The 12,128-nt window shown below is 40.4% G+C and overlaps 1 protein-coding gene across 3 annotated transcripts in view; it reads left to right on the top strand.

Annotated features, from left to right (window-relative positions):
* SUMF1 (sulfatase modifying factor 1) overlaps positions 1 to 11,519 on the top strand; it is a 38,807-nt gene extending 27,288 nt beyond the window's left edge. For all 3 annotated transcript variants that reach the window (XM_037386303.1, XM_037386302.1, XM_037386304.1), the window contains 2 exons: positions 7,260 to 7,319; positions 9,725 to 11,519. In XM_037386303.1, the coding sequence (XP_037242200.1) occupies positions 7,260 to 7,319; positions 9,725 to 9,835 (171 nt within the window). In that variant the 3' untranslated portion in view covers positions 9,836 to 11,519. The remainder of the gene's footprint in view (positions 1 to 7,259; positions 7,320 to 9,724) is intronic.
* The last annotated feature ends 609 nt before the right edge of the window (positions 11,520 to 12,128 follow it).

The following is a 12,128-nucleotide window of genomic DNA, read 5'->3' as shown; positions in this document are numbered from 1 at the left end:
TTCAAAGTGAATTCCAAGGGGTTTTTCAGATTAAATGGATAAGGAAACTGAATCTCATAATGTGAGAAGGTGTCTCAAAATAGCCAGGCTGCAGTATCTTCTGAGACATTAAAAATGATTAGCACCATATCTGTCAGAGCCAATCTCTTAAGTCTCTCCAGAGTACAAGTCAGAGTAGCCTATATATAGGATGTGTTCTTTATGCCTAAAAGACTAGGAATTCTTCTAGAGGGTCAGAGTTTGGTGAAAGTTTTTTAACATACTTAGTTTAACACCTGAAATCTTCAAAGTAGCTCTCTATTCTGGAGAGATTTTGGGTCTACTGTGGATTGTTACAAGGAGTGTGTTGAACTTTGCATACAGATTTCTCGCCCTCTATATATTCACAAATAACTACCAAGAGGGACACCTGAAAGGGCTTTCTGAGTTGTTTGCTACTTTTTAAGGTGTTAGATTTTAATTATGCTCTAACCGTGGAACAATGAATGTTCTTCCTCTTCTTTGCCAGGTATAGGACCTGTGCAAGTACTAAAGCCAAAGAAATAAACTTGAAAGATTTTTATGCAGCTCAAAAAGTATATAGAATCAGAGCTTGGTGCTGTGTCCTTGCAGTTACAAGCTGTAAGGTGCCAGGGAACACTGGACACTATTAGCAATAGGGAGGTTTTGGGGATGCTGTCAGAACTTTCAACTTAGTGGCCTTTAAAGGCATCATAATATGTTACAGATGTACCTTTTAAGAGCAGACCACGAGTATAACTGGAGATTTGCTTGTATAGACCTTTCCTTAAGAATTTAAGTAGACACTTCTGCAACTAGAAGTCTCTTCAACTATTCCAGTCCAGGTAGCTTTTATTTTGAATGCTACTTATCAGGTTTGTTTAGTGAGTTGCAAATGTCTCTGTTATCTTTTGACTTAAGGGAATGAAAGTCTCCCCTTTTTACAAGCATACAGGACCAGTGTAGATCAGTGTACTGTGCTTAGATGATTTATGGAAGGAAATACACAATATTCTGTTTGGTGTGGGTTTAAGTAACAAATTGTATGTGACCTTACTTGTCATCTGGAACGTGGCGAATGGTCCCTCAATGTCATGTGAGATAATGGGCTTGTTACCCTCCAGAAAAAAAACGGGAAGCATCCACGCCAGTAACATGCACTTGGTGCAGCAGGATAGTTCGGTGGAAATCTCATATATTGGGAATCTAGAACAGAAATTAGAATAAGCCAAATATAAAATAGCTGTCTGTGGAAAACTCTTCTACATATGGAAATGGAAATAACGTATAAATTTTCTGTATTTCAAGTTGAATAGTGTGTCTCAATTGTGACCTGCTCCTCTAACTTCCCCTCACCTCTCAGCATAGCTCTTGTCTATATTCTGTGTTCACTAACCACTAAAAGCCTTTCTATGCAGAACTTTGTTGTGCATTTAGATTTAGGGTGCCAGGCTGTACCTGCTGTGGCTGTTCTCCAGCGCACACTGTGCATTCTGGGGCCCCTTGCTGAAGGGATTCTTTACTTGAGTGCCTGCCAGGAGATCAGGGAGCTGGCTGTCTCTGAGTTACTCTGAAATTATTTTGCTTGCACACGAAGGCATGCTAGAGTTGCACTGAATAGGGCAGTACAAATAGTCTTGCAGCATGTCTTAATCACTTAAACAGGTAAAGTGTTTTTTAGGTGGTCCTACTCAGTTTGTAGGGAATTATAAAATCCACGGAGAAAATGTAAAACTGATACTTCCAACTCCTTCAGTATTGGCTGTGGGTAAGAAGGCAGAGCACTGCTGCTGTCAGAAGTGAGTATGTCTGGGCCGATTTTTCCCCCACTCGTGAGGAAAAACTTCACACAGTTTAAGGCAAACTCGCAGAAACTGTTTCTCTAGTGCATCTTGCAGCTACTATTTGGTGCAGAAGGGCAGGACTAAGAAGCACCAGGGTTGATGGGCTTTATTTTTGTTTGAAAAATGTAAACGATCATTTGGCAGATGGTAGCCAAGTGTGTGTGAGATTAACCGAACCACAATCCCTTTATGGGGCCATTTTAATTGTGGTGACTTCTGGCTCACATTTTTTTTTTTTTTTTTTTCATACAATGCATAGTTTCTTATGACCTGCAGTTCTCCATTTGAAAACTGATTTGGCTTAAAACAGGGTGGCCATGTAGCTGACTGTGCATATAAAACTGTGATGCAACTTCAGATAGTGTGTGTGTATTTGTAATGAAAGAAATACAACTTCATTTTTCATTTAAAAAAAAGCTTCTGTGATGTATTTTAATAACTTAAGGTGTGAACCTACTTAAACCTTTGGTAATTCACTGCGTAAGCACTTGTAATTATGCACCCAGGCTATAATATGTCTGTTACAACATTATACAACAAAATAAACTTGCCTGTATACAGTAAATTCTGTTTTCTAAATCTGGGATCAAAGTCTGGACAGCTCTGGCTCTTTACATATGGACAGCAAATGTCCTTCCACTTCAGTCCCAAATGGTGCACTTTTCCAGATAATGGCATAAACCAACATTTTTTGGTGGAACAAAGACTTGCTTGTTTTAATCAAATGTGACTTTAATTTCCATGCTCTGATTAGATTTTATTACAAGTAAGCACAAGCAAAGCAGGTTTCCTTTATCTGTAAGGAAGATACAAGCAAGAGCAGATACTACTGTTGCAGGTTTTCGGTTTGTTTTTTGTTTTGGTTTTTTTTGTTTTTTTTTTTTTTGTTAAATTATAAGAAATGTGTGATATTGAGCTGTAACATTATCTGGCCAAAATTAGATGTTTGTACACTCTTACTTTACCAAGTATATTAAATGAACGTGTTATTTTAGAAAAACTATTGTCTGGGGGGAGCTTGGCTTTTCAGGATACCATACCTGAAGTCTGTGTGGTTCTGTGGAAGACAGTGAAGTTTTTTGGGCTTTGGTTGGGTTTTTTTCAGTTTTCTCTAAGCAGCCATCTCTCAGAGAGGAATGAGTTTACATTTCTAGATCTGCAGATGTAAGGACTACTAATGTTCTTTGTAAAACAGGAGAAAGTTTAATCAAGTGACGTAGGTAGGAGAAAGACCACCCAGAGGAGAGGACTCTGGTCAGAAGGGCATGTATGGAACTGTTTGTGTACAGCATCAGAAGTAGGGTGTCACTGGTAAGGGACATCTAGCTCTTAATACCTTTCAAGAAATTGAAATCTCTTATTCCAGCTTGTCAGTGGGGATTTAGCTTCTTCCTTTACCTCTTTGGAGCTGGGAACAGGGCCTTGTTTTGGATAACAGAGATGGCTCATGCTGCAGCACCCTTCTACCTACCTACCCAGACAGGTTTGTTCAGGTTCCTGGACTATTTCCTTAGCCTATGTGGCTTCTTCGTGCATGTGACATGTTTGAGGTTTCTTTGGTAAGGCGGTGGTAGAGAAAGGAAGATAAAAATAAGACATGAGGCAGTACAGGGGAAGGACAGCTGGTTGCCTTGAGCTTTACCGCAGTGGCTGAGCTGTGAGCTTGTTGGGAGCTGTAGTAAAGGGCACCTGAAGGAAAGGAAAGGAATGCAAATGCAGCCCTGGGATGCTGACAGGTCATGTGGGGGACTTTGAAGTCATCAGTCTGTAGCATTAGGGCATGCACACAGGATGCAAAAGCAAACCAAAAGCTTGATTCCAATACCATGTTCTCCCTGGGTAGACAGACCTGAGATACAAAAGTATGAAGCAATGTAAATGGGGATGCTCATCAGTCTGGAATAAGAATGTCTTTTTTGCTTGGTTTTGGTTGCTTTTGGATCAGCTTACATGGCTTTGCTAGGCACCTTGGTGATACATGGTGCCTTCTATAGAGAAGCTGAGCTATGTATTGAATGAAAGCATAATCACTGCCTGCTATGTTCAGTGTTAAGGTTCTAATTTTAACTTCACAATAGCCTTCAAATGAGACTGAGTTTTTATAAGCTGCATTTTTAACACTAGGAAGGAGAATAGAATTCACTGTGCCCTACCTTTGAGGATCTGTGGTTCTTTTTTTACTCTCTTAATTTAATTTGAGTGCAGTCACAAGCTGAGAAAGGTATTGATCTAGTTGGTCTCTTGCATGCAATTACTTGTGCATTTGATTTTGTACATATGTAAGTAGCTGGATACAGCTGTGGTGAAGTCTGGTTGTCCCAATTTCCTTTTATCTTTTCCCTTGCTAAACTGCAGAGCAAGATAAAGAAATACCAACAGCGGGAGCATTAAATGTAGCCCATAGACAGTTGTCAAACAGGCAGTGATTGGTTCTCCAGCTAACATCTAGTGTTTTTTTCTTTTCAGAGAACTTTGCCAGTTGTTTTGTGATTAAACTCTTCACCTTTGATGATGTTTAAAGAATTATCTCTCAAGAGGATAATGTTTTCTTGTATAATAGATTATTGGAGAACACTATCAGATTTTTTTCAGGTGAAGTGTTTCAGTGCTGTAATCCCACTTCAGAGGGGGTGTGTGTCAATTTGACTTGGTTTTTGTTACCAAATAACCTTCTACCATGCAAAAACTGAGCCTCAAAGATATTTTTAATTAATAAAAAGAGCTTATGCAATCATAATTTTCTTTGGTTCACATGCTGCTTCAGTCTATGTTATCCCTTTACAATTGTTGAAATATAAGATAGTCTTACAGCTTGACAATAAACCTCCTCCTAATCCTCCTCTTTGTTTACAAAAGTTACTTTGGAGCTAATAGCAAAGATTGCTCCTCAGTATTTGCATTACATTTTTTAATGGGAAATCCTGCTCAACAGCTCCATTGTTTTCTGTTTTGTCTTGTTCTCACGTAACTTTTTTTTAGGGCAGTTTTCTTCTGGCTGGCTCAACCCTGGTTTCCCTTAAAATGAGATTAACAGGCTGTTGGGAGTTGATTGTGCTTGTTAGTGGCTTATCTTACAGTGGGGATCTGTGCATCTACATGAGAGTTTTGTGAAGACAGTTTCCAGAGACCTTGGAAAAGGAGTAAGCCTGTCCTGTGGAGGAGCACCCAGGCTTGGAAATGAGCGGACACTGCTTCTGGGTGTGGTTTTCCTTGAGTTTTTGTAGGGTATTAAACACAGTAGTAGGCCAAACCCTTTTGTTATGTATCTGCCATAAACTGCTGTGATAGATGTGAAGCTGCTGAAGTCTCAGTATGGTAACCTTTGGATACGAAGACTTGCAAAGCAGTCAGACTTGGATGCGGTCAGTAGCTTCTGTAGTATCAGCATCAACTTCCAAGGTTCTCTTACAGTCCCTGTGATTTATGTTCAGTGTTGCAAATGCTTGTCTTGTGTAGATTCTTCTAGAACTTCACTTCTGGAAATGCAGGAGCTGGATGAGAGACAGCTATGCCCCTTGATACAGGGTAGGACAGTGCAATGACCAGGTGTAACCAAACTGGCCGAATCACTGGTTGCTGAGAGAAGCTGGGGAGGTGTCATTCCCTCTGAAGTCCCTCTTCAGGAGCCTACTTCTTAAAGTATTCCTGGGCTCAAGAGATACTATGGAAGTGAAATTTTTCTTTGTTGACTGCATTTATATTGGTCAAGAACTTGTCCTTAAGCTTTTGCCGAAAGCACAGTGCCTTTCAGATACTTCCAGGATACATGGCTGGCTGTTGGATAGGAGGAGACAAAATAATTGGCTGATTTTTTTTTTTTTCAGCAGTTGTTTGTTTTTAACCTATTTTAGTACTATTTTGTATCATTTACATACTAGGTAGCAATGAATTCTTTCCTAACTGCTAAAAACTGGGCTGGTAACTTTTCTCTAACTTATATTTACTGATGCTGGTAATGGTCTAGCAGAAAATGCAGGAATTTGGAGAACATTACAGCTCTTCGTTTCTTCCTATATTCCACAAATTCTTCTAGTAAGTTTTTCTAGAAATACAGACTAGATTTATACCAAGCGGTGAAAAAACTAATGCCTATACCTAGAGTTAAGTGAAAGGTTCAGTGGCTTGTACATAAGAAAACATTTTTATTGCACGCTAGTGTAACATGTACAGAAGTAGAAATCCATGCAAATTGGGTTTCTTACAACTTTGAGAGGATTGTTAGTGGCAGTACTAACTTCTAGGCTAGGCTTGCCAGTTAACTAATAAAACAGTTTCTTTTCTTGATCTTGTTTGTCACTTCTATAAGACAGATATTCTTGTGGCTCATTCCTAAAGGTAGTTTCTCAATGTATGTGGCGTGCAGAGAGCATGTTGATACCAGAGGATCTGGTACCAACAGTTGAAACGTGAAGTATGGCAGTACTCTCTAAGCATTAGATGAGCACAGTGTAACTTTAACAGCTCAAAGGAATGTAGTGGGAGAAATGTTCACTTGTGTAATAAATATGCATCAAAGCTAGCAAGGGAGTGCATTATCAAGGAAGCCCAGCTATCTCCTTAAACTATTAGGCCATCCTTTGGAGTTGGAATTAAGAAAAAAGAGTGAAATAACCTCATCAAATCAATTCTAGGGCCAATTTCATAAGCACTTCAAATAAAACATGTAGATTACACTGCAAATGTACAATTACAAAATTGTTGCTCTAAAGTGCTGTGTTTTCTCCAGACCTTTTTAGCTGCCATGATCCCACATAATAACAAATTTAATACATAGTGACTGGGAGATGATGCAGAATGTCTTGCAGCACAGTCACTAACTCGTGTTTTGGAGTAGAAAGAGAGTAAGCACCAAACATGGGGCATTACAGCCCTCATCACAACTGCCCCCCAGACACTGTAGCTGTGATGGGAAAGCGGAAGCTCTCTGTATCCCTTCTGGAGGCTCACGGGTGTCCGTGTGTTTCATAGCAGTGGAACTGATGAGAATCTCGGATTTCACTGCCTGTGCAGGCCAGTGTTTGAAAATTTCCTAATCTGTCTTTAAGAAAACCCCCAAAGTGCAGAAACTTAACCTTTTCTCAAAGATCTGTACTCTCTCATGACTGCCACTGTGCTTTTTACAGCGTATTATCAGGTGCCTTACAGAACCAAAGCACAAGGCACTCTTGGCCAGTGGGCAGTAGCTCCAATGTTAAATATTTGCAGCAGTGTGGGGAAGCACAATTACTCTCACCTATCTACAAGTTTTTTACATTATTTCAGGCTTTCTGGTTCAGACACACACAGCTGCAATTTTGTTTGCTCTGAATGTTTATGGCTGCTTCTTACCCATCTCCCCATTCCTACAGCTATTTACCTTTACCCTGTAATTAGCAGTTGTTCCTTGAATACTAACTGGTGTGCACTTCTTTACAGAAAGGGCCCTCATCTGGGACCGACAGGGTGAAGAAGGGTGGATCCTATATGTGCCATAAGGTAATGTGAAAAGGCCTGTGGTATCTCCATATTGATCTTTCCTCTGAAAGTACTTGACAACAAAATGATGATCTAACAGATTTTCCTGACAGCCTGGATGCTTGTTAAGGGGTTTCATGCAATTTAAGGAAAGGCAATACCTGATGTTCTTGAGGACTTCTTTTTTGCTAGCTTGGAGTTAAAACAAACAAGCTGCTTTACTCGGTGTGAGTTTTTTAGATGTAGAACTTAAAATTGATGTATGCTTCTAATACCGTTTTCCTTGTAATACTTGAGTGGTACTTGGAGGAGTACAAAGTATGGATGAGCTTTTTAGTTTTAGAATGGTTCTCATTCCAGAAAGAATATCAGGTGTTTGCAGAAAGATTGCTGGGAGGTGAATGTTTCAGCTTAGATGATCGCATACTTGAAATTCTTTCTGAAAAGTTCATGACATAGGTCATGTTTTAAACACTGTTCACGCAGTGCTGGAAAAAATGCTTATTGTAAATCTCTCTTTTCATTAAAACCGTCCTGTTCTTCCCTTTCAGAGCCTGCAGCTGGCAAATCTTCCTCATAATTAGATTAAATTTTCTACAGAGAGATCCCATTTTCTATACTGATTTTCTTCTTAGGTGAAATCAATGTCAGATGTTAATTAGCGGTTTTGATTAAATTAACACTGGAACAGACTTTTCAGTGATGAATAATGTGACCCATTTTAAAGGTTTGTGAAGATTCTAGTTTGTCCTAGTTATCTTTGTAGGTGATAAAACTAGGCTGTGAATCAAGACAAAAACCTCACTGAATAAGATTAGTACAAGGGCTCTTTGTTAGATGCCTAAAAACTGTGCAGACTCATCCATCTATGCTGTTGCTTTTCTGCCTTTCAGAGCTGACAAAGGCTATAAAATTGCACCTTTTTACAGGTACACTTAGCAGCTACTTTGGTTTTCAAAATAGTTCAGCTTCTAAATCCTGTGGTGTGCTGTTGAGGGTTAGGGTAGACCTCTGCAGTGTGAGATAGCACTAGTGTGCACCATTCTTGTTGACAGCCGCTCTCTGGCTCTGTGTGGGTATCAAAGAGCCGGTGAGGAAGGGTTGTAACGCATGGAGATAAACATCAGTGACCTGCTGCTGCTGCAGGGATGGCTAGCTCACGGGGCTGTTCCCCTAATGGCACCGCAGGTTTAAGTTCTCACTGCCTTTGTGGTTGGACAAATTGAACTGTTTAGTAGCTGTGCCCAAACTCCTGAAGGATCTGGGTTTCAAGGAGAAAAACTACCCTCTTCTCCCTGCTCTTCTCTGCTCCCCACAACTTGCCCCCCCCAAAAAAAGGAAAAAAAAAAATACTTTTTCACTCAGCCATTCCAGAAGTCTGGTTCAGAACCTGACTATATACGGCTGAGCCAGCCTGACTGAAAGCGGTGGGTTTCTTGTCAGAGGCCAGGAGCCTGTAGCAGGAGGATAGGAACAAAAAGGCCAAGCCAGATCTTTTCAAGTAAGAGCAAAATGGGACAGAACTTGGATGGGTTGTACTGGAGTTGAGACATGAATGCACAGTCTGCTTCCCCAGTGCTTTAATAGTGAAATGACCAGTGTGACTGTCCTTCCGTGCCACGGTGGATAACTGCTTCAGGCACTCAGTCTAACTTAATGTAGCAAGCTGCTTAAACTAGTTAGTTCTTCAGTGTGGAAGCTGCTGTTCCTAACACCAGATCACTGAGAGTCTGTAGCACTGTGAATAGCACGTGTTTTTTCATCTTTTTTCGAGTAGTGTAAGTATATTAACGTGCACCGAGACATGGCCAAATCCATGCAGCCAAGGAACGTACAAAACTTGTTGTAGACCAGTGTCTATACCTTGCTGTAAAGATGAAAAGGAATATCTGAAATGCAGTTGAATGATTTTCAGTGGCTCAATTGTAAACGTAGATGTTTTTATAGCCACCAGCGCAGATTGTATCTTGATTATAAATATCCCTAGAATGCTAGGAATAGTGGGACAGAGCTTCCCTCCAGTTACTCCTTTCTTCATGTTGCATCTCATTCAGTGAAATGTTTTTTGACAGGTGCCAGTACCTGTCTATTTCCATTTACTCCTTAATATACTGATAGCACTGAGATGCTCGCTCTTCCTCTGAGGAGCAGCAGAATGGTCATTTTTAGCTTTTTGCCAGAGATATATATTAGTAATTGACACTCATGTTATCAGACGCTTTGCCATTCAAACTACTTTTAATATCAGCTGCAACTAGTCTCTGCATACAGTGAAATTTCCCTTATTTCTAATGCAGTGATTTTCATCTGTATCAGTTCGCTGATCTGTCAACGGTATTTGAAATGTTTTGCTCTATTAATCTATTGAACTCTTGCCTAAGGAAGTGCAAGCTCTTAAGTTCACTTTTTCTTCTCTTGCTCTGCAGTCTTACTGCTACAGGTATCGCTGTGCAGCACGTAGTCAAAACACTCCCGACAGCTCTGCCTCAAATCTGGGGTTCCGCTGCGCAGCAGACACCTTGCCAGAACTGCAGTGACCAGGTGGGCTGTCGCACTGAGACATGAGGGGCTGAATTCACCTAGGGAAGAGGAGATCCCTGCAGTGTCACTTGCCGATGACACGGAACAGAGAAATCTGGTGCTTAAACCTCCTGCTGATGGAGAGAAGAAAAAAAAAAAAAAAAGGAATCCAACACTATTCAGTGTTGCTTGAAGAACCTTCACATATTTCTCTTTGAGGGACCAGGCCTGGACTTTTATCCTGACCCAACTTTTTACTGGTGATCTCTGTTGGTTTTAGCAAATGTGCTGGAGTTAACTAGCACAAAACTGAGCAGAAATGCCTGTTGTGTTTTAAAGGTTAATTAATAGCCCTTTCAGAAAAGATCTTTATTAAATTATGTATAGTTTTAATTTCTACACTCAAATTCAGTCAACAAGAACTTTACAAACTTCTAGACAGCTTTAGGAGACACTTGAAGCAGTTCAGAATGTCTAGACAGCTTTAAAAGAAAACTGAAGGAGTTAAGAGTGAGGACTGGCAGACACCATCCATCCACACGGGCAGTTAGTGCAGCCCTTCTATTACAGTCCTGTTGCAGTGAAAATCAGGTCCAGAAATGTGCTTTTTCTGGTGAGATACTTGCTCATTTTTAGATAGTGCCTTCTGCAACTGAGGGATGATAATCCTCAGGGTGATGGTGATTAGAAATGTTGTACATACTTGAATAAAATTTCAAGCGTGTATTTACGCTGAAGACTTATTGATGGAAAAAACGCTGGCAATTTCCTTTGAATTTCTTAAGACGTGATCTAGGCTTATTTTAGGGACCTGCAAATTGCAAAAATGGTATCACCAGAAACTGAAGCTAATAAATTATTCCACTAGAATAGAAGATCATTACAGTGAAAAGATGGCACATGCAACTGTGAGCCCCAAGGCCTAATAAGCTAAGTTTTGAAACTGTTCTGCTTAAATAAAAGGAAAAAAAAGTTCTCGCACTTAAAAGGAGAGGAATTTTAGCAAGGAAGAAGGGAAACAGGGGTAATGAGAGCTACCTCATTTTGGAGTCTGAATGTATTTCAGGCTGCTCACAAAGTGTTTTCTGCTGTCGCTTGCTCTAGGACACGGTATCTGGTCATGCTTTGGTGCCAAGCAATTGCTTGCTCTAAGAGGAGACTAAACAAGGACTCTCCCACGCAGTAAGTGCCGACCCAGAATGGCTGTCCTCAAACATATCACAGTGCTGTGCCACTACCCTCTGATCTGCCCGCGTGTGAAACGGGCCTTCAGCTCTGCCCTCAGCAGTGCTTTGAGATCTAACAGTGCAACGTGCAGGGGATTAATGAAAACTTTTGCATTGATGCTAGTCCCTCTCGGCATGGTCCTTCCTGTAATAAATTGGGTTTGGGGTTAATACAACCTGGAGCTAATACAAATCCATCACTTGCCAGCTGCTTCTCCACTTAGTGTTTCATGTTGAAGATAGTGGAGGATATCTGGGGAGCCCTTCAACAAACACCAGCCTCCAGTGGCGCATAAAAGTAATTCTAGCAAGCAGGAAAAAAGCTATTCCGGATTGTACCACTTGGCACTCACGTAAGCATGATAAAAACTTTAGTATTTTGTGTAGCAAAGACTATCTTACCAGCATTAAATGTTTAATTGAAATCTGTGCAGAAATCTCTACATGTATCTTACTAAGAGCAATAAGCAAAGAATCTATTTAATTGTGTCTTTCTAAAAGGCGTGCCTGCCACAAGAAGGAATATTTTTCTAAAAGATTTTGCCTAGAATTGTTTTGGAGTGTTATTCTGGGAAAAAGATCCTGAAAAAAATACGCATGATTCCATATGTGGAAAAATTCTTACAAATTTATTTAAGCAAACACTTCATGAACTACATCATCAGGTATGTTCAGGCAATACTCATTGTGCTGTGGGTGGAATGGGGAGGAAAGTTGTCTGCTCTTCTGCAGAGATGGAATGTCTCCCATTGATGCTGCTTTTGTTTGGATAATGGTTGCTGTGTTAATTACAAGATCTTTCCTATTGAAATCTGATCAGATTAATTCAAGAATCTTTAATGAAAGTAAATTGCCAAGCTTCCATGATACTGAATACTAAATACTGATAACCATTATTGCCCTTTGAGAGCAGAGAGGAGGGAGGATCACAGAGCTCAGTCTTTCGAGCTCTGAGCACACAAACTGTGCAGTGGCAGGCAGGGGCTCTGAGCCTGAAGCAAACCTGAAGGAAGCAGAGAACAGACCTTCAGCAGGCAGAAACAAGGCTCTGTTTTCTCTTCCAGTTCTTTGCTAGGGCATTTTT

Source organism: Falco rusticolus, chromosome 4 (genome assembly GCF_015220075.1).
Source record: "Falco rusticolus isolate bFalRus1 chromosome 4, bFalRus1.pri, whole genome shotgun sequence".
NCBI lineage: Eukaryota > Metazoa > Chordata > Aves > Falconiformes > Falconidae > Falco > Falco rusticolus.
Note: the sequence above shows the minus strand (reverse complement) of the source record. Positions and strands in the feature narration are given on the sequence as shown.